This window comes from Arctopsyche grandis, chromosome 13, assembly GCF_051622035.1.
Source record: "Arctopsyche grandis isolate Sample6627 chromosome 13, ASM5162203v2, whole genome shotgun sequence".
NCBI lineage: Eukaryota > Metazoa > Arthropoda > Insecta > Trichoptera > Hydropsychidae > Arctopsyche > Arctopsyche grandis.
This window is the reverse complement of record NC_135367.1, coordinates 29213902-29237362: the sequence shown is the minus strand read 5'-3', so window position 1 is coordinate 29237362 and position 23461 is coordinate 29213902. Positions and strand designations below refer to the sequence as shown.

The following is a 23461-nucleotide window of genomic DNA, read 5'->3' as shown; positions in this document are numbered from 1 at the left end:
ACAGAGTTACAACCTGTTTCATTGTGTATAATCTCCCGCCATTTTCATTCTCCCTACATCACACTGAGAACGCCTGGCGTCTGAAAGGTAAACGGACTACTAGTCATATGTGAACCAGTCACAGGACAACCGGTCGCTCTAGATTGGTCACACGTGATCACCTGTCACACTAAAACTGGTCACGAGAAAACTGGTCACACCCTAAAATCGGTTAACCAGTTTTCTCGTGACCAGTTTTAGTGTGACGGGTGATCACGTGTGACCGATCTAGAGCGACCGGTTGTCCTGTGACCGGTTCACATTTGACTAGTAATCACCGAACCGTCCGAACATGCATGATTAATTGAAAAATGAAAATAAAAATTAATTATTGTAAATCATAAAAATAAAAACACCGAAACTTTACCAATCTTCTTCCTTCTTGCGACTGGAATATTGATGTCCTTACATAAATTCTGCCACAATACCCTTGTTGATCCTCTTTGCCATTTAGAGATTTCTCAATATTCGTCTCCGGTACCATATTTTAAACGACTTTTCTTATCTTTATCCGTATTTTGTGGCATAAAATCTTTTCTAAAATACGCATACTTTCACTAATTATAAAATGAGTAAATGGAGTTTGGAAAATAGCAAGGTTAAATCGCTGAAACTTGCTAAAGATTTATGAAGTGACTATATTCAGAATAAAGAAAAATGAAGCCAGAATTTCAAGAACGACTGAGCAGAGGCTTAACAAAATCAATCGTTTACGAATGAAAGAGTTTCTAATATGTCAGTTTTAATTGATACGGAAACAGAAAATAATGTACAATATAATATAAATGATACAAAATATAGCGGCTGGTCATGTTTGAGTTGATATTTAGGCCAATGTTGATTTGACAGATAACCTATAAGCGCAGTATTTTTGCGGTGCGGTGCGATGTATGCGAGCGCCGTATTGCGGTTGGTGCGGCCGGCGGCCCCCATCTGGGGCTCCTGCTGCCGTCTTCTGACGCCCCCCGTCTCCGCCGCCCCCGCACTCGCCCTCTACGACAAACACTTCTCACAGCCCAACCTCAATCTAGTGAGACCAGTCAGTTTCTTCAACAAATGTCAGTAAACCTCGTATGTGTCGATACGTAACTATTGTCGAACATGATATGTAACCATTTATTGAATTATAGTACCGGCCGAGCACATATGGAAAGGTGTCACTTCCGTCAGTAACGCCGGCGCCAAAAAAGGTCGTGGGAGGGGAGCGGGCAGAAAAAAAGTAAAAGATTTAAACAAAGGGCAAGTTATCGGCCTCGGTAGAGCTAATATGGTATGGCCAGGACTCTCCGCTCCGGTTATTCAAGGAAACGAATTAGTCAGACAACAAAAACTACCACCAGATCCGGATAGGTAAACAAACTTGCATTTATTGACTCATGTTACAACATATACATACATTCAGTTTAATGAAATTCAATTCGAAACAGACATGCGAACATTTTAAAAATGAGGGACTCCGTCATCGGGTTCAGATTTTTAAAATTGTCCTCTCTCGAACGAGGATGGAGCGGAACTAAGATGCCAGGTCGCAAATTAGGTCCACCAGATCCAATCGGAGAAAGTATGTCGTCTATCTAAATGTACATCGTATGTAGTAGATATGCAAAAAAAAAGAGTTGTCTTTTTTAAATCTTTCCGTGTTATATAATTGTTTCCAGATGTATTTGAAGGCTTCGAAACAAAATGCTTGGAATTTAAATCGTTGTTGACAATGAGAGGTCCGTTAGGTCGTGTTAGACGAGTTTCTGCAATGGTAATAATCTTTATTCATCATCATTTTGCTATGATCTAAAATCTTAATAATGGAATGGAATGGATGTTGATAGGTCGTGACGGGAAACAACCAAGGACTTGCTGGATTTTCCGTCGGAAAATCCCGCGACGGAGTTGCAGCACTTAGGAAGGCTCGAAATCGTGCTGGACAAAAACTGATGTATTTCAACTTGTTCAATGGTCACACTGGTCAGAATTGCATAATATTTCAAATCTTACACAATGTTTCCGCATAAATTAATAAATAAATGTCAATTCTGATTTTTATTCAGTATATCATGACTTCTTCACGCAGTTTGGCAAGTCAAAAATATTCGTCACAAAAAAGCCCGAAGGGCATGGGTTAAAATGCCATCGCGTTATAAAAACCATATGTGAAGTCTTGGGTATTAAAGATCTTCATTGCAAAGTGGAAGGGTCGACTAATACGCAACATTTGACAAAAGCATTTTTCATCGGTCTCTTGAAACAGGTGAAGATAATATTTATGTGAATATTAAGTATAAACGTAAGAGCATTTATGTATTTCAATGTGTGTATATCGCTTTGTAGAAAACACATCAGCAACTGGCCGAAGAAAAGAAGCTGCATCTTGTAGAGTTTCGGAAGGAGAAGGAATATTTCCCCAAAGTAGTCGGTTCACCCAGTGTCGTCAGAGAGAAGACCGATTCCAACGAAGTGCTCAACTTCACACAATACGTTTTAGACAACAGGGTGGTATTAAAACGGAAAAAATATCCTCCATTCTATACAAAATTACCTCACTGGGTAATAAGTCTGAAGAAATTCGAGAAAAGACGCAACCATGAAAAAATCAGAATGGACTTGCTGATTGAGCGCGGAGAGTTGAAAAGTTTTCTCAATGATAAATATCCCAAAGTAGAAAAAGTAGCAGATTAAAATACACATAATTATCTTGTAACGTTGTTTTTTGTATGCAAAATAAATATTTATTAGTTTTAAAATACATTCATTTATCAGACTTAAAATTAATTTAACTTATTACACTGGGGATGATGGAAAAAAAAACCAGCCATCGTAAATGGTATCACTTTATAATGCAGTAAAATTTATTCCGCAATTTTGCACATACTACATATTTGTTATATAAAAGTTAAAAATAATTCAATCATTACATATGATGGCAATCTTCCGTTTTATGTTAGCCACTCTGTGAGCCCGTACAATCACAACACTCTTAATTTTGCTCAATTTCATGAACTAATACATGGTTAAAAAGAGTGATTATTTATAAATATAAATAAAAAAAATTATTATTTTCGGACTTAATATGCCGATAGTATTAGTATTAAAATAGGCTACTCGCAGTATGACTGACATAAAACGGAACAATACCTATGTCAATATGTAGTTTAAGGATTTTATAGCACCAAGCATTCTTTAGCTGCGTTTTGAGATAAAAAACTTCGATTCAAGAATATTCTTTTGAAGCACCGTCACCTGAAGATTGAAACTATAATATTGTATATTATTACATATAAATTCCAGATTTCACTATAAATCATGCGTGTCTTGAAAAACATCACACAATAACAAAATAAATTCAACTTACTAAGAATAAAAATACAAAATGGTAACGAAAAATAGCTTTTCTTTAAGCTTGTCATTAAAAATAAAATTATTAAATCCTATAGCGGCATTTCAACGATACTACCAAATTTGATAAAATTATTCGATTTACATCAGTGTATAGTATTTAATTGCAATTACACATTCAGTTTTAAAACAGAAATTAAATGAGATTAGACTAAATAAGAAAATGAATACGTACATAATGTATTCTATAGATTATCAGAGAATTACAAACAAAATTATATCACAATTCTACATGCTATAAAAGAGAATAATAAACATATGTATAATAATAGGAATAGAAATTAAAATAAAACATTATGAAAATGCATGTTGTGACTCTTAGCAAATGCATTTGCCTATAAGTAAAAATAAAAAATAAATGATATTTGAGCGTAATATTTTTGAAAAAGAAATACATAGATATCATGTTTACATGCCGTTTTATAAGCTTCAGTCTTCATTATTAATATAATAGTATTAAATTAGAGATACACACACGCGAGAAGACGTCTGCAAACTTTAATTCACTGAAAACTTACAATATAAATGGATAATTATACACAAAAAAAAAAAAAAAAAATTGAACGATACACAAAACATAACATTTACTATCATGGCTGATGTGAGTCGAAAACTTAAAAACATAAATGATATATACCTGTGGATGGTAAAAATACCTACATACATAGTTAAAAAAAATACAATTCAACCATCACTATAATTATCACCGTCTAGGGAGCGCTCGTTGTCGTCCAGCTGATCTAGTGGTGCCCGCCACTTGTCACGATGGTCGCGATGATCGGCCGGAGCCAACGTTGCCCTCACGCCGCCGAGCACTCTTGAAGCCGCAGCACTGGCCAATACCACTGGTCTGATGGCTGTTCTCGGAATTTCTCTGAACAAACCTCCGACCGCTCCGCTGTATCCTCTAGCCGCATGCTCACTCGTAGCAACATCAGCTAATGCCTGTGCCGTTTCTCCGATTCCCTATAATTTATTTAATTTTTAATAATTTCATTCTTCGTTTTATCAATGAAGTTAAATTCATATTTTATTTTATTTTATAAAACATCAATTAATCAAGCACACTCGTCTAACAGATTGCTGCAAAGCGACGAGTGTGCTAAATTGTATTGCTAATACTTTACCTCTTTGACAAGATGATAGGCATTCGTGACACCTTCTCGTATGTCTTGAGGTTGACGAGCCCGTTCACGACGACGACGAACCCTTCCGCGTGAACCCCGCAATGCAGGACTCGGGGAAACCATGTCGTACGCAGTCTCAGCAGTAGCCTAAATACGATTTGTTTTTATGACATTAAAAATTTATATGGTTTATTAATATTGTTACGTACGCCGCGGATTAAGCGAATAGAATCCCAGAGACTGTGTGACCGTTCCGAATCCCAGTGACTGTGAGTATTACCTGTTAACGGATTAACTAAGTGCATACCGTGCGACCTGTATAAGTGGTTTCAAGGATTAGCAACAGGCTAAGTGCAAGTAAGCTAAACAATGATTGCACTTCTCATACCGTGGGAATACATATCCGAATACGTGACTATACAGTAGTTAAACAGATTAGACGTCCTGAGAGATCTACCCCTTTAAAGGCGGTACGTAGGCGATATCATGTCATTCTGGACTGAGCACTGCCAGTGCGTGTATCTCCTTAATCATCAATAAATGCTGTGAAACGACTGTTGGCCTTTTACTTGGATCCTCCACCCACCCCTACGTAACAATATTTTTCAATAATTACATGTATGTATTTTCATACATACATAGAATGTATGTATCATCATATCATATATATATATAATAGCACTATTCTATGTGTATCTGTATGCAATAATGCTCGCCGTACTATAATAGTCGTTTCGATTCGACATACATATGTACGTCATAGCTAAAACACTGCCAGCAAAATGTACGAATATAATAGCAGATCAAGAAAAAACTTCTATATACTCGTACATATGTATACTGTTTGCTACCAATGTTTCCTTTAGGAAAATATTTAGCGCTATCTATTGAAAATTAATTTTTCTATTGGTGTTTTATATTGTATGTGGTAGGTAAGTAGTTTTTACTTATAATACACGCGATAACATTTTCATCGGACCTATCCAGAGAAATGTTATAATAATAGAAGTGGCTTTAGGCGTTATATTGTTGTCAAGTGAGGTCAGTCGTATTTGATGCTTGGTCCGATAAAACTTCTCTGTTAGTTTATATTATTCGCAAGATGGGCAAGTGCATCGTTAAAAATTACACGATGCATTCAAAAACACACAATAAACAACATGGGATACATTTTTATAAATAAATTGATCATTTACGTAACGTACATATTATTCAATTAACATCCTAGTTTGACAGTTTTTAAAAGTGTCATGGCGATCGCCCGCAATCTACATAAAATTTCAGGGGTGGCACCAGAGAAATGTAAAAATTATTTTTAAATAAATGTAAAAAAATTTACTCAATTATATTAATAACCAATTATTTAAGTTTAATTAATATAAACATTGTTCATTTTATATTATACATATGTTTTGTTGAAACTATACATTACACGTTAATTTAAGAGTTACCAAGGACAAACAAATACAAAAAAGTGGATAAAAATAATCCGCCAACTGAGAAAAGAAACGGACTGGCCACCAACGCCCAACATCACCATATACTCAAATTGTAAATAAAACTTTAATTTCTGTAGTGAATATGTGATGACCCTAATTATACTCTAATTATACGTGCGTTGTAGTGTAGTTATGGAGACGTACCGAGTATTATTGACACAATTTATTTATTCGTAAAGGCACTTCTATTATTATAACATTTCTCTGGGTCTATCACTATATTACAGGTATGTTACCATTTTTTTTATATTAAATAATTAAATATAAATATTAAATTAATTATATTTTATGTGGACCGAACACAGAATTGACACATTTCTTTTAATTTTTTTATTTATTTAATAACTTAATATGCCACATGTAATATATGGCTTAATATACCCATGCAATGACATTTCATAGGACACAACACAGTTATACATAATATTGATTTACCTGTATAAGGTGTATGATCCTAGCCGTAATATCTAAAGCAGCCATGGCTGTGGAAGTGGTGAACGAAGAAGCGCCTCGCTGCAAACCTCTCACGAAGCGGCCATCTCTCTGATACTGTTCAATAGGAAGCCAGAACAAGTCTCGTATCCCTTGGACTAAATATATACATATGGTGATATAAAAATGAATGAGCCGCACGTAAAATTAAATAGAAATTTACTTATATTTAATTTTCATACGTACACAGTTGCACCAAAGAATACATGGGTCCAACTCCTCCGAGTAGTCCAGGAAGCTGACGACGTTTTATATCGCTGAGCCATTCTTGTAGCGCCCATTTAATCAATCGTTCCACGCCTAATAATCCGTGCCTGTTTGAATGTCAATAATACACAATTAATTCAATGCTCGTATACGAGTTACATACATATGTATATCTTGAAAATTAAATGATTATTGACAGATTATATCTAACAACGTTTTGACTTTTGCTTATGGAACTTATCCGATTGCCATTCTTAAACTTTTTTACGCAAAATCTACATACATGTCGATTAGGCAACAAGTTAGGTTTGTGGGGTGTAATTTTTAAATTTTCGTTTCACATGAAAGCAACCCACTACATATACCGTCCATAAAGAAGTTTTAGTTTAAAAATAATTTTATGGCATAACGCTATCCTATGTACATACATACATAGTTTAAAGTGTTCTATTTCGAGATACTCCTAACCCAATATAATATAAGTGTATTAAAATAAAACCTATAAGAGAGAGGTTTCAGACGAAGTTCGGAACAGTTGAGTTGTCCGAGACCCATCAGCAAACCGGCGAGCGGTCCGTGCGTCATATCAACTCGTTTGCCCTGATAGTCCAAGCGAATAGGTACTTCTGGACTAAAAACGATACTCCTACAAACAGAATACGAATGTTGAAAATTACTTGTAGCATTAAATGTACATATGTATATGTAATATAGCGCATACCGAAAGTATACGGGTGTGTCATCGACAGTTTCAGACGGAACCGTAATGCGTCCTTTGAAACTTGTCGTCTCACTCTTTCCAGAACTAGAACTTCTACGTCTGGCGTCCAACTTAATATCTTCCTCGAGGAGAATTAAATTTTCAGATACGAGTCTTTCAGCTTCGTAACTATCCATAAGTGGATTTCCATTATCGTTTTCTATAAATTAAATTAAACAAAGTCAATATTTATGTACATACTACAACTTATGTAAAAGCTCATGTACGAATTACCTTCATCCTTAGTTGACATGGAGTCTTCACTAACGCAATCGCTACTAATCATAATATTATCGGGTTCTGCACCAGCCTTGCTCGAGTTTGAAGGCCTTCTGGGACTGTGACTAGCGCCTTTGTTAACATTTTGACCCGTAGTGTTAACAGTCATGATGGGCGGCTGATGAGTCGGAGTCGAATGCCGAGATGACCCTCCTATGCTGTGTAACGATTGGTTTGAGCCAGAATGGGTAGAACTTATACCGTTATCTGTTGATAAAAGCGTCAATACATTTCAACGAAACGTTTTAATAATATGAATTCAAAATCTAGTGAGAATATTCGCGATGAAAATTGCTTGGAAACGAATTATGTACTCGAAATCAATTACATACGTTTAATGCATGTAAGTTGTGTGCACGTACATGTGATACTCTGCGTATGTGATCACATATATAATATTGCATTCACCAGATACTAATATTCATACCTTTGATTTGATCGCTTTCGCCCAATTGACCAAAGAATCCAATGAGGAAAAGTAACGCATCCTGATCTATATTGAAACGCAAAGGTAATAGTGAAACTTTTAAGCAGCATTCCTGAGCTGATAGTTTGGGATCGGGGCGAAGATGAACCGCTTTTATGACCACCTAATGATATTAAATAATCGGTTTTTATTGTTATTTTTAGAAGAAGAAACGAATGATAGTTGTAAACCGATTTCAACTTACCATATTGGCGTTCTTTCTTTTTGGTCTATTTTCAGATGTATATAGATATAAAAACTTGTTGATCTGACTAGAAGCGAGTCTATCTCTAAATTCTACGGAGGATATGATGAGCACTTGACGGGAAGCTTCTATTCCATCGACTGGATACGTTTCGTGCTGGAATTGAACCTGTGCAAGTAAAAAGATACATTCAATGATAATCAAAACTGAAACTAATCCTTTGAAAAATATTTCTTATTAGTATTATTTGTATTTTAATTATAAAATTTATTATTGTTACAATTTTTAACTTGTGCTTACTTTATTTAGCTGCAGTTCCATGAGGATATCATGACGTCTGCCGGGTCCTCCGCGATGTCTCCACGGTACTTCTCTTGGACTACCGGGCATACGATCTTTAGAATAAACTTGAGATACAGACTCATTCCCTTTATTATACATCATTCCACTTTGGTAATGAGCTCCTCGTTGAGCTGTATAGTACAATTGTGAACCAGGTGGTGACTTTGGTAAAACATTATAAGGATCTCTATGTATATTGAAAAAAAAATCATCTTTATTATCTATTCTGTAATAATAAACACAAAAAAATGAAATCAACAAACCTATGAGCGAACGTCGGAGATTGTCTATTATTAACATCATTGATTGTAACGTTCTTCTTAGCAGGACCCAGGGAATTGCTTCGGCTGTCCGATTGATTTGCACTACTGTCGGACGACGTGGACAATTTGAAATCATTCCCACCGTACATGTGCCAAATGAGAGTCATCTCACAGAGAGTATACCTGATATAAACAAATTCAAAGTAAATAAAAAAAAAATGCAAAATTTTATTATTATTATATGTAGAAATAACAATGGATAAACCTCAAAACAGCCACTGGAAAGTTTTTGGGTGGTTTTAAGAGATCAGTCTTTCCGACGGGAACTGAAAAGTGATTATCTATCACATGTACCGGATCTTCGATGAGCCATTTGATCTCTGGTTCTACTATATTTCGCTTCATGGTTATGAAATCTTCACCTAATATACAAAACTCATCGTCGGTATTGTCGGCGGAATTTTTACCACAACCCTTAAATTACAAACAATATATATAGGAAAAATGTACTACATTGTAATTGATTTATTCAAAGACAATCTACCTTTGTGGAAGAATTATTTTTAGGTACATTAGTAATAGGACAACTAAAGTCTCCAAGTTCTTTGGCCACTACAAAAGTAGGTGGCAAATTATCCTCGTTTCCTTTTGGACAACTTATCAAAGCTTCGTCTAATTTTAAGTCTTTGATATCAACGGGGCATTCTTGATGCATCATATTAGGAAGGTCGGTAGATGATGAATTTTTGGAACTCCTCTGTACCGGCGATACATCAGGCTGAGGTTTTTGCATGTTAGATTCGTCGGGGAAAAAAAATACTTCAACACCTTCACCAACACTTCGATCGGCATCATCATTTTCGGCATCTGAAAGTCATTTGTCAATTATTAATATCGATAAATAAAACAATTCAATAAAAACGAATCGCTTTAATACCTTCAAACTCTATATTCTCTTTCATAGCTTCGGCCATCATGTCATGAACCTGCTGGACTTGACTTTTTGAAAGATCACGAATGTCTTCTTGCTTTTCATTAACACCTATAGAATAACACGAAATATTATTTGAAATGTCTTTTAGAAATTATAAACGTAGTACATAATACAGAATAGAACACAAACCAATTAAAACATTTTCTCTGGATGGACTAGAGCTATCTCTATCGGTGAGATGACTGTGAGATACGGATCCGCTTTCACTTCCAGTAGAATCAACATTCTCTGGATCATTAAAATCTCCATCGCTCGCCACATAATTAATTAATCGGCACAAAGCTTTGAACGAATCCGAACACGTCCTAATATGAACGACATTATTGGAAGCTCGCAAGTCGACCCTTGGCACCGTCGTTATATTCTGAATAAAAGTAAAATAAAATATCACAAATAACGAACATTTTGCATATAAACAAATATTCAACCTGAAAACGAACCTTTTCATTGAGCCTCAGTGACAGTTCGAATAATCCCAAGTCAATGACGCAAACAAAATCTTTCTTCAAATCTATACTATTCGTCTTTAAATCCTCCGAGAGGAACAACGCACACTCTTCGGCAATGAAACGAAGATTGGATGCATTCGTTTTAGCTACCACATTGCTTGATATGCTGAAACTGCCGAGCGTAATAACGGTCGATATTGGCAAGTGAATGGGTCTGCAACATACATCCAATATTGTACACTATATTATAAACTAAGACAATAAATGACATGTTAAGTACGATCTGTAATCGACAGCACGCACCTGTAATCGATAGCACAATCCCAAAGGTGAACGTGTAATTCTGTTATAACTGTACTAGGCTCGTATCCCGGAATGGGATAATCCAAAACATCAAACATGTCCATCATTTGATGCAACCAGCTGTGTTGTGATACAGAAATTATATGATGGAGAGTCGCGTTTGAAATTCCTGCTGCGACCTTTATAGTCTGAAAAAAATATATGATAAAACAAAAATACATATGCATATGTACTTATAATAATGCTATCACAGATATCTACAGAAATAATGCACGTAACACCGAGTAATTAAGAAATAAAATTTAATTCCATAGAAACATAAATTGTACTAACCTTGTACCCTAAATAATCTTTATTGGGTTTGATGCTAACGGCAACACTCAATAAATCCCTTCTACCATTGTGGCCATGAGGTTTGACGATCAATCCTTCATCCGAAGAATAAATTACACACTTAAGGTGAGACGGAAGAGAACAGCCGTACATTCGCAGTGGCATCCTCTCCGTAGGTATAGGAATAAGACCTGTTATCAAACAATAAAAAATAAACAAATCCGCTTTCACATAATATTTCTCATTTGAGGATGTAAGTTTGAAGTTACCACAGTGATGTAACTGCACATCAGCAGCTTGGAGAGATAGCAGAGCACTACGAGAGTTGCATCCAACTCCCCCAACGTGACAAAGCGACACCTCCTTTGCTTTAATGACTAATTCACCTTGCTGAACGGGTAACACATGATTCGCCGTGTCCTAAAATAAATAATACATGGCGTGATTTACATCCTATATGAACAACTATTTACATATATTAACAACCGTAATAAGTACACAGTATATGTATATAGTATCGTATAAATTTCTAGATGAAAACTTACTCTAACAGGTGTGTACGTCGTCAACTGCCCTTTGCCGATCTTTAAACTAAAGCATATGTTGTTCATGTCACTATTTTTATCAGATCTACTCGATGACTTCTGCAACGATTTCATTTTATTCGAATGCCTAGATTTCTGATCGTACAAGGAATAGTATACGTTACTTTCGGTTGAGGATGTCGAGCTCTCTGTATCAGAATCTAAAATTAATATTCACTATTATTCGATTAATCCGAATGAATACGATCATTTGACAAAAAGTGCAATTTTTTTTACTATAGTTAATTCCGCTTTTGCACATTGAAAATGCTGGATAGATGGAATCTTGCATGTTTGCTCCGGCAAGTAAATTCGAATCTAAAGATCCTGAAACCGTTTTTTGGTGATAGTGCATTTTAGGAGCTGATGGTTCCCAAAGAAATAAATCTGAATTTATTCTGTTATAAAGTACTTCATACAAATGTTTTGAACTGAAAATAAAAAATTACTTCAAAAATATGTATATGTGTATATACATATGTACATACATACATACGTATATGTATTAAATATTCGAATAATTGATGAAATAATCATACTTGAGTTGAAGACTAACAATCGGAAGATCACATTTTATTTGCACGTAAGAATTTTTCATGGAATAGTTGGCAAAATCAGCCAACTCGGCAGCGTCTCCCGGTATCACTAATTCTTCAGGATCTTCTAAGAACAGACAATATAAAAAAATAATATAATATTATAAAATTATGCTAATAAATTATTCAAAATGGGAAAATTTAAAATACCTTCGCTTTCTTTACTATGAGGCGTGTCACTTTCGTGTACCATTTTTTTGGAGCTGAACGGTCCTGGCCTGTCGCTGTTATTGGAATTTTTTGTACTCAATTTATCCATTAACATGGCCGACGACTGTCCCATGGGAAACTTGCGAGTATTTCGACGCGCTCCTTCACCTCTCATCGAAGATGAGCCCAGCGATTGCCCAAACGGTTCACTGGATTCTCCGTCACTTGACGAATCCAACAAACCACTCTTAGATTGGTGCGAGGGCAGTATGCTGACTGAAAGCCTGAACGCATAGCATGCTTAACTTCATGTTGAAATAAAATTATACTTAGTAATCATAAATGACAAATATTACGTTGGCCAGTTGACGTCGGGTAAATTTGGATTTATATTTAGGGCCATTTCTTCGGCGCAAGCTCTTCCAATGTGTATTTCAGAATCACCCTCGCCTTCCTATAGAGATAATTGCTTATTTTATTGAAGATATGTATACATACATATGATAGTATGAAAAAAATAAAAATAAAAAATTTACCGAATAATATACATCCATTTGTTTGCATTGTATTTTGATATCTGTAGAAGCTTGCGTATGAGAAGAAACGTTAGTTATGATCGCTTCTTGAAGTGTCGCTAGTAAAAAGTCTTGTCTGACTGCTCTTTGCCACCATGGGAGTCTTGACATATCATGCACCGGTCTGAGATCTACCACTGGAAATCTGAAATGACATAAAATCGTTAAAATGATTTGTTACATATGAGAAAAATTTACCAAAGATTATACATACAATATGACATACCTCAATTTAATGCTCAACATTGGGCATGTGAATTTAATATCGGAAAAATAGTCCGACAATGACATATTCTTTTCTAATACTTGTTTTGAATGCAGCGATGAACTATTATTTCTGCGGCACACGGGTTGGCAATTTAGTATTGCACACATCCTATCTACGATGGAGATGTCGACTTCGGCAGTACAAGGTTCAAAATGTGTACTAAAACAAAATAAAAATATTGTCTTAATATTATTAATACAAACACAATTCAATTACTAATATGCATTTGGAAGATCAAGCTACGTTCGATAAGAGATACATTCTGTCTATAATAACACATACATAGGCCAAGAGGAATCCCGGACCCTGGGAAAAATAATTCCGAGCCCTATAAATAACTAAAAAATAGATCTTTTGGATACATATATTTTTAATACGTTCAATAATATTTTTATAATATTTTTCACGGGTTCAAATCCTACTGGTTTTTGCTGGCCAGACTTTGGATTTGTGACTCCAGGTCGATATTTAGGTGATTTTCATTGAAATGGTTCCACAAAATTGGCAACCATACCCATTTTCTTGCAAAATCTCGAGTTTTCGACAATCCCGAATTTCGCTGAATTGTTTAAAATGCTGCAAATTTACAAATTTAGCCATAGATGTCTCTGTGGATATTAATTGATATGTATTTATGTACTTTGTATAATACTTTCTGGCCAGGAAGGCGCATTTGCGTTACCTTTTAGGCCTTTCTGGTATAAATTAAAATATCTATCAGAATTATTAGAAAAATACCTATATGTTGGTTGCTATTTTTTTTAAATAATTGAATAAGAAAGTATGATTTCCGACACGGGGCCCCTCGAATATTCAGGGCCCTGGAACTTTACCCTAACTCCCCCCCCCCTCTCGTCAGCCCTGTATGTACATACATATTAGTATAAAATGATAATATTGACCTGATTTCTGTTCTGGGATATGCATAGCTTTTCTCTCCAGATATTCGCACAGATCTTTGCGTTCTACTAAAAGTCAATTTAATATTTGGCGTTTTCAGAAGTTGGTTTCCAAAGTTGGAACTATGTTTATCCGAGTCAGATTGAACGTTTTTGTTATCTAAAAAAAAATTGTAAAAAACCATTTTTAAAATCTTGAATAAAGCACTTTTTTGTTAATTTAATTGCAAAAAGCAATTAAATGAACAAAAAAATCGTCTAAATGAAAGTTTTACTTTTAAAATTGAGCAGATTCACAATCTCCACTTTTATTTTCGCGGGATCACACGGATCCGGACTATACAAGCATTCTCTGACGTCGACACGAGCCATCGTTAGATGACCGGTGACGCTCACTCCTTGAGAGTTTGTCTTCTCGTTGCCTTCTAAAATCAAAGGTGCAATGATACACCTGCAAACGATAAACAAAGCACTTGTTAATATTATATTTAAACGAGTACAGTATTCACAAAACAATATCGAATCACCTTAAATGGTTGTGGGTGACGGCACGATCGAAGGTCTTGCTAGCGTTATCCAAGTCGTTGGTTCCGTAGCCAGACATAGCAATCATTCCTAATTCTGAAAAGAAATTTTCGGCGGCGAGTTTCATTTGATTCACGCTCAATGTGGAAAGACAATCCTCGCCTAGGGACGCTGATAAAGTTAGGATGTCCTTAAAATATAAATCAGTTTTAAACATATGTACATATTATATATGAAACATAAAAGAAAACTATGATGAAAGCAATTAGACTAACTTCGTGGAGGAGTACGCAAGCTAGGGATGCAATTCTAATATGAATCTGAGAGACTTCTGCACTAGGGTCGCCTTCGACGTGAGGAATTCCTGAAATGAATTTCACATACATTCAATTTATAAATATAACATATGGAAGACCGAACATCACTTAGTTAAGAGGGTATACAAAATTTTACATCAACTCATTTATTTTGACATTCTGTCTCGGATCACGGGTCAGATAGGTACAGGTTTAAAACTTATGCATGTACATATGTATTACTGAATCGTAAATCAACGTTTCTGTATAATATATTTATAAAAGTATTACCTTTTTTTCTTCGAGTATTGTAAGGACTACCTCCTTTGTTACTCGAAGGAATCACTGAACCTAAACTGCTAGTGTTGGACGTTACACTGCTGCTCAGAGATCCGGTGGATGCGAAGCTATCGGCCATCACACTACTATCATGCCTTGAAGCTAGAGGAAGAAACTTTTCATCCTCTTGATCACTATCGTCTAAATTAAAAAGAATCGTAAATATGAAAAGATCCATAAATATAATAAAAACAAAATCTATAATAAAAATAACCTATGTTAGCTGCACTCCATCCATGCTTTTTAATCATGGAAGGCAATCCACGTTCAGCCATCAATTCTCCCGTCAATTGGGCTTCGACTCGATCGTAATCATGCTTTTGCATGGGTTTCGATTCCATACAGGCATTGTTTCGTAACGGGACATTACTAGAATGTAAACGAAAAGTCATTATGATAAAACAAGTGATTTTTTTTTTATTTATTTCCGTATAAACTTATCAAACGATGGCACATAGCATATTAGGAAAAATATTAAATTCACCTATTGTCTTCGAGGTGTGGTGAAGATAAGCCGTTGGCCAATTCTAGCAGTACATGGAACTGCCTAGGACTGAGGAATAAGGTTAATGATCCCAGTGTAAGTTGAAAGTCGACTTTTGGACCTACGGCTTCTTCCGATTGCTTTATTTGCACCCTCATCTCTTGCCGGCCGGCAAGTTTGGCGAATAAAATGGGATCAGATAATGTATTACTATTCGAAGGATCTTCAGATAAACTTTCAGGTGTGTTTGGATATTCAGATTCACATTTATTTTTCTTAGCGTCATCGTCATAACAATCAGACTAAAAATATGTTTAAAAAAATCACCAAAAATTTCAATCATTCAATTACAAAAATTTTTTTGTGCAGCTTACCTTGTCCATACTTGAATTTTGATTAGATTCTAATATAATGGAACGTGCAAACGTTCTAGCCTTCGACGGGAATTCATCTGTGTGAAAAGTAACACCTTCAAAACATATTTTCTTTGTGCTGAATGTTGATACTACATAGGTTTTATTCAATTCTGATTCGGAAATTTCTGTAGGAGGATCATTTCCAGCCTCATCCAGATACTCTATACTGTAAGAGAATAAAATGTCATTAAAAAAAAAGAGTAATAATAAAAGCAACAAAGAAGAAAAGACAATAATACTTTTTTACGTGAATCTCTAGTGCTACTCCTGTTTTACTATCAACTGGTACGTGTTCCAACCTAATGGTCGTATTGGAAAACCTGACCTTGACTCGGCACAAAACTGAAAATTAAAAAATATATTAATTTAATGAAATGAATAAAAAAAAAACTTGAATTAAAAATGGCAAAATTTACTCGAGTCAATAGTCTGGGCGAACAACTCAATCCCCTCTACCGGTTGGGGCATTGCGATATTTTCATTTTCCTGCTTCAGGCATTCGGCAGCGAGTTGCATTGAGGAGGTCATAGAAGACCACATAGATTCGAACATCGATGTGACTGTAATATGAAATCAAAAATTTTGACAATATTCGGAGTTGGATCGTTTCGTTGATGAATGAACTAAAGCTGAAACTGGGTCGGAGCAGCTATAGCTGCGGGTAATCAAGCAGAAAATGGAATCTGAGCTTTTTTTTTAGTTATATGTACATATGTACATAGATACTAATATAATAAAAATTACTAAAAAATTCGTAGAATATTCTAAATAAATAAATTTATCAAATTTGTGTACCATTCTCTGATCTCTGTTTCGGTTGTACGGTTATCGACAAACCGTTGACTTGAACAAAAGAGTCGTCTTTCAGTATGGTCCCCCAGGGTATGGAGACGTTCATCTGCTGCACAAACCCATCGACGAATTCCCATGGCCATCCTTGAGCTTCTCCTAGCTCGTTTAACGCCTGAAACGAATAAATAAAATTTCATTTCAGACATTTTGTTTTCAATATCATATCAATTCTTATCAGTCGAAACTAGAGGTTGTGATTTCTCGACTTTTTTTGATTCTCGAGATTCGAGAATCTCATTTTCTCGGAATATTTGAATCTCGAGATTTGAGAATCTTATTTTCTCGAAATATTTGAATCTCGAGAATTCGAGATTTTCTTTTTTTGTTTCTCGAGATTCTCGAGAATTGATTTTTTTAGCATATAAAATCGACAACATACAAAAATCAAAAGGACACAAAGACTACATATGTATATATATTATATCAGGGGTTTATAAATGTATTAAAGACATGATGAAAGAAAGATATTGAGATATACAATAGAACATTCAATAGAAAAAAATAGTAAAATTATATAAAAAAAAAAATTATAAATGAAGGCATGAAAAGAAAATAAAAATATATAAAAGTTATTTATAATAGTAAAAATAACAATATGTAACAAAGAATTTTATAAAATTCCCAGTGTCACTACCCGGCTTTACCCGTGTTTTTGTGACCGGACAAATAATAAAAATACTGACCATCTATGCATATTAAAATACCGACTATAAATTGATTAATATGTAAGGAGCAAATAAACGAATAAATAAATAATAAATCAAAAATCTTTGTTTTATGTGTGTTACAGTGGGGTCATATTGTCAGGGAACATATATTTTCACTAGCGTTTTAGTGGTATCATAACCGAATACTTACTTACTGGACAAATAATAAAAATACTGACTAGCTATACATATTACAATACTTCACAAAATTATTTACGAGTTAACAAGTATACAAATCAGTCAGTTTATTGAACAAAAACATGTAGTGATAAATTTAAAATTTTCTCGATATTTTAGAGATTCTAACAAACGATTTCTCGAGATACGAGAATTTCGAATTTTCATAATAAAATATTCTCGAGAAATGAGAATCTCGAAATTTCACAATAAAATATCCTCGAGAAACGAGAATTCTCGAGACAAGATTTCTCGATCACAACCTCTAGTCGAAACATTTTAGCTAACTTATATGATGAAATTAAATGAGATATAACGAAAGACATATTTTATTGCATAAATGAACGCTTTTAATATTTAATATAGAATGAATGTGTTCTCATTTATGGTTTTAAAAAATCAAGAGCAGAATCTGTGTTTACCATGTTGAAACGAAATACTCTGTAAATTTTTTTATTGTTTTCTAAAGGTAAAATAGCTTTTAAAAAACTTGTCTTATATTTGTGAGAAGCGTTTTTAAACATCGAAAAAAAAAAGACAAATATTCATTTTGTAATATATAATTTCGAAAGAGACTTTGTATGTATGTTTATATTTATTTCTTTTTTTGATTGGCTAATCCTTCATAGCAAATTCCATTTTTCATTTTCCATGCTATCTGAAGAAACTTTTAATTGGCTTATGTTCAACTATTTATTTTATTATCTTTATTTTAGCTGTAAGTTTCTCTCTGTATATTAAATAAATAAATATGTATATATGTAAGTTTTGGTTTGTAGAATCCGTGACATTATCGAAAAAAAATTCCTTTTTCAGTTCCGGATCCCTGTTTTAGTTCTGGATCCAGATTACTTTTTCAGTTCTGGATTCCTGTTTCAATTCCAATTACGATTCCCTTATATATATAAAAAAAAAATCATTCGTTTCTGATTGGCTGTCGTTAAATATTATTTTTTTCGATTGAAATAAATTTAATAAAAAAACAAATGAATGTTTACTATTAGGTTAGACATGTTTAAGCGGTTTATTTTACAAATACCGAGCGAAGCCGGGTAAAACCACTAGTATGAAATATTATTTTTTAAGACAAGGATTCCAGTTTCGGCAAATGTTAGTGACGCTAGAACTATGCATAATCTAACCTTCAATAGAGGGTACAAAAGAAAAAAGAAAATTTAACAAAAAAAATACATGTGACTCAGTTTTGTCGAAATTTATTAGCATGTGAATTAAAGTCGTTTGAAAATGGCTGGAATAGAAGAATAACAATTATCAAGGCAAGTCGAAAAGTTCAAGGCGATTAATTTTCGTCGGGTACCATTTTAAGGTCTAACTAAAATCCGTTTTTCAAAATGGACGCTCATTTGTTTTTGTCAAATCTACGAATCACGCACAATAACAAACAACAAAAAATATAAAAAAAATTTGAAAATACTTTTGCAAACTGGCAACCCCAATATTAGCGATTAGTGATTGGCATTTGTTTATAGTGTGTGTGTGTGTGTGTGTGTGTATATTATAATAATGAAATCAAAACAAAGGAATCGAACTGACGAGAGTGTCGAGGGCCAAACTGGTGACGGCTCCGGTCCCGCTGAACAGATCGACCGTCAGCTGATCGAGGGTCAACTTCTCCTCGAGGAACTGGCCGAGATATCGCTGCAGCAGGTAGCGACACGCGCGCTTCTTGATGTTCTCGGACCAGGGCGCGTACCACGGCATCTCGGAAGCCCTTCGCGCTCCTTCAGCCCTTCAGCCCTTCAGCCCTTCAGCCGTTCAGCTCCCCGCGCCCCGCACCCCGCACTCCAAATGTAAACACGACCAGCTGAGCGCTGACAATGGAGCAGTCGAACAGTCGAGCAGCTGAGCGATGACAGCGGGCGAGCGAGCACGTGCGATCGCAACGTGCATACGAACACTCGTACGATCGCTACAATACAATCGCAACGCGCACTATCCAATGCCCACTGCGCACTAAACTCTATCGCACCTTACTCTTCCGTATTTACGTACTTAATATGCACCGTATGGTATTTGAACAGTCACACTCAAATACAAATATTATGTATGTCTTGCTGAAATAAATACCTGCCTGCAGATATCCATTCGACTTTCATCGTTGTTTTCGGGTGAGCTAACATTCCACGAGCCAAGTATTCCACCTGGAAAATTACTTTTGCCGAGAAGGGCAATCAGAGGAGACGGCAGAATGACCTGTAATACATATATTATGTATACAAACATGTATGAACAATTTCATTATATACTATTGAGTAACTTGTTCCAATAATTTAAATTTTATTATATACATATGCACATGTATCAGGAAAGCCTTACAGGTAAACCCCTATGTGCCGTCCTGGCCAATTAAAAACAATGCAGCATTTTTATTACACAAGTCGCTGAATTACGAGATACTGAAAACTCGAAATCAACGAGACGTCTATGAATTTTAACTTGTACATTAATCATACTCAAATAGTAGGTGGGAAAGTTTTTGGTCAATTTAATCGAGGAACCGTTTTAACGTTTAAAATCTGATAGGAAACGATCGACCTGGAGTCGCAGATATTCAAGTCTGACCAGCAGTATTACAGATACACTCAAAATAAATTCTTTTCAATTGAGGTCGACTCACGGGATCGAACCCGGCGCCTTTCGCTGCTAGGTAAAAACCCAACCACCCAGCCATGCTGCTGACTATAAAAGTAAGTATTTTGGGTTCGGTGATTATTGGCCACAAAGCGCTCGCCCTAAAGTCACTAAAATCTCTAAAACGGAACATCTGGCAGCCGAAAAGTCTATCATACTAACGATGACTATCTTACTAACGAGAACTCGAGTGCCAAATATTCTGTATTCGCGATTTTCATGGCAAATATTGTCTTGGGCGATCGCATTGTGACTAATAATCCAATTATCTTATTTTGAAAGTAATGTTCTGTTGCCTATCGAGGAGACGATTACAAAATTGATTAACTTGGAATCAAATCGAATCTTTCAGCTCGATCTTGTCGAGCTGAAAGATTCGAAAGCTATTGTAATTCTATCGAAAATCTTTGAAAATATCCAATAGCTGTGCACGCTTTTGATGTTCGACTCGTGTAAGTATTTAAATTCAAAAAGAGGTCATCGAATGTCGATTCACACAGTCGACGAATATAGTTGACTGGTGTTAATGCAAATTTAGTCTCCATATATGAAAAGACACCGATGATATTTTTCAGAAGTTAAAATAGTTTTTTATGTCGTGTGCGCATCGAATGCGATGAAAGGCTCAGTAAAAAAATACCAACGAGCCTCGAGTGCGAGCCTTTCGCAATTTTACATCGGCTAAAAGTCAAAATAGAAAGCATATGTGCGCTTCGGCGATGGTCGCATTCGGACGAAATATTTGGGCCAAGCGTGTTGACGTCGTGCTAGCGCCACCGACATGGCGGCTGTCAGCGAGCGGTGAGCGCAGAAAGGAGAACGGCGAACGGGGAATCGTCTTCGGTGGAGTGACCTTCGACTCTTCGACTCTTGGTCTCAGCCCCGCGCTATGCCCGCAACACCCGCAACAATCGCAACAATCGCACCGATCGCACGCAGACGCATATGAGACCATGAGCCGAGCCATCGTCCACCTGGACATGGACTGCTTCTACGCGCAAGTGGAGATCGTCAAACGTCAGCTGGACCCTCGCATCCCGCTCGCCGTCAGGCAGAAGGGTCTGTTGGTGACGTGCAACTACGCGGCCAGGGAGAAGGGCCTGCGAAAGTGCATCAGCGGAAGGGAGGGCGTGCGCCTCTGCCCCGAGCTGGTGGTGGTGCCGGGCGAAGACCTGCACCCCTACCGAAGGGCTTCCGACCAGGTGACCACTCTGCTGCGCTCGTACGGAGCCCCCGTCGAGAAGTTGGGCCTCGACGAGAACTACCTGGACGTGACCGACATAGTCCAGTCTAGACCCGAGCCCGATCTCAACCAAATCTCGGGCCACTCCGTACCCATGGCGGTCGAGTCTTGCGACTGCCCGGAAGGCACTCACGAGCGTTTGGCCGCCGCTTCGCATCTCGCCGACGAGATGCGCTCCAAGATCAAGTCCGAACTCGGCCTCACCTGCTGCGCCGGAGTCGCTCACAACAAACTGATGGCCAAGCTAGTCGGCTCCGTTCACAAACCGGACCAACAGACCACCATATTCCCGTGCAGTTCGACCTCCTTCATGTCCAATTTGGAGTCGGTCAAATCCATACCCGGAATCGGATCGAAAATGGCCCATACCCTATCGTCGCTCGGAATTGAAAGCGTTCTCAGCCTACAAGAATGTCAGTCTAATGTGTTGGAAAAGACTTTCGGTGTTGATATCGCGTCCAAGTTGAAGAAGTTGAGCTTGGGTATCGACAGCAGCGATGTGAAGCCGAGTGGACGGCCACTCAGTATCGGCATTGAAGATAGCTTTAAAGTTATAAGTGTCATCAACGAGGTTCAGGATAAATTCAATGCGCTTTTGATCCGCCTCGTTCTGCTCATGGAAGAAGACGGACGACGACCGGGCGGTATTAAAGTCACGTTGCGCCAAATTTCAGGCTCTCGTACGACGCCGCATCGCGAGACGAGACAGTGTCATTTGCCGCATTCGCTGTTCTCTAATCGAGACGGCAATCTTCGCCTGGTCGACGGCGCCCACGACAAGCTGATGACTATCATAATGAGGCTGTTCCACAAGTCGGTGAATCTGTCGAAGCCGTTTCAGCTGACGCTGCTCGGTCTGGCCTTCACCAAGTTCCAAGAGCACAAGAGCGGCAAGAGCTCTATAGCCAACTATCTGATAAACGACGTGTCCGTCCAGTCGATGATCAATCTGCAAAACGAGACCGATATTGAGATACCGTCGTCGTCGTCGTCGTCGTCGTTGCCGAACATTCCGTTGGACGGGTTAGAGAGTGAGGCTGAACCTTCGCCAAAGAAATTGAAGCGGCTGCTGTACTCGTCGCCGAACAAGTTGCGCGTGGCCGAATTGAATTTGAACACTACCGAAAAGGAACAGTTCAAGCCGACTCCGATGATCGCGGAGAATGTGAATACTGTGATAGATAGTAGTGGTAGTTGTAGTGGTAACGATTGGGAACTGCCGCCCGACATTGATAAGGAAGTGTTCTCTGCCCTGCCGACCAATATGCAGGAGGAGCTGCGCCTGTCGTGGAATTGTAGCATCACGCAGACCAGCTCCTGCCGTCAACCGACTCTTAAAGAACCGCACAATAGCATAGCACGATATTTCATTCAAAACAAATGAAGTTTTTTTTTTTGTTTTTGTTTTTTGTCCACTAAGATATGAAGATGCTAATAGTAATAAATAAACGTTTATATTTTTATACACACTATAAGTATAATTGTATGCATTTTCCAAATTTAATACATAAAAATCAATACTTTTTTGTTGTTGTTAAAAAAAAACGGAT

General features: G+C 36.7%; 3 protein-coding genes across 3 annotated transcripts; 2 read left to right on the top strand and 1 right to left on the bottom strand.

Annotated features, from left to right (window-relative positions):
* Positions 1-849: 849 nt before the first annotated feature.
* On the top strand, positions 850-3065 carry mRpS5 (mitochondrial ribosomal protein S5). The gene is made up of 7 exons (XM_077443629.1): positions 850-1097; positions 1170-1389; positions 1467-1600; positions 1698-1792; positions 1866-2001; positions 2085-2284; positions 2365-3065. Exons 1-7 carry the CDS (start codon positions 926-928, stop codon positions 2710-2712), a joined length of 1305 nt encoding a protein of 434 aa, XP_077299755.1. The 5' UTR covers positions 850-925; the 3' UTR covers positions 2713-3065.
* On the bottom strand, positions 2861-21658 carry Atg2 (Autophagy-related 2). The gene is made up of 38 exons (XM_077443614.1): positions 19571-21658; positions 17076-17244; positions 16697-16840; positions 16520-16622; positions 16239-16446; positions 15865-16166; positions 15595-15749; positions 15333-15521; positions 15021-15109; positions 14748-14935; positions 14496-14671; positions 14224-14380; positions 13280-13480; positions 13015-13198; positions 12835-12932; positions 12479-12762; positions 12272-12395; positions 11970-12163; positions 11694-11893; positions 11418-11568; positions 11149-11339; positions 10816-11003; positions 10504-10726; positions 10193-10427; positions 10007-10111; positions 9614-9936; positions 9335-9543; positions 9070-9252; positions 8765-8993; positions 8465-8632; positions 8221-8383; positions 7749-8000; positions 7476-7674; positions 7254-7400; positions 6734-6861; positions 6491-6645; positions 4557-4703; positions 2861-4395 (listed from the first exon to the last, which is right to left on the bottom strand). The coding sequence occupies exons 1-38, from the start codon at positions 19736-19738 to the stop codon at positions 4114-4116; spliced, it is 7011 nt and encodes a 2336-aa protein (XP_077299740.1). The 5' UTR covers positions 19739-21658; the 3' UTR covers positions 2861-4113.
* Positions 19577-23295, top strand: PolI (DNA polymerase iota). Its single transcript, XM_077443624.1, has one exon. The coding sequence runs from the start codon at positions 21373-21375 to the stop codon at positions 23293-23295; it is 1923 nt and encodes a 640-aa protein (XP_077299750.1). The 5' UTR covers positions 19577-21372.
* The last annotated feature ends 166 nt before the right edge of the window (positions 23296-23461 follow it).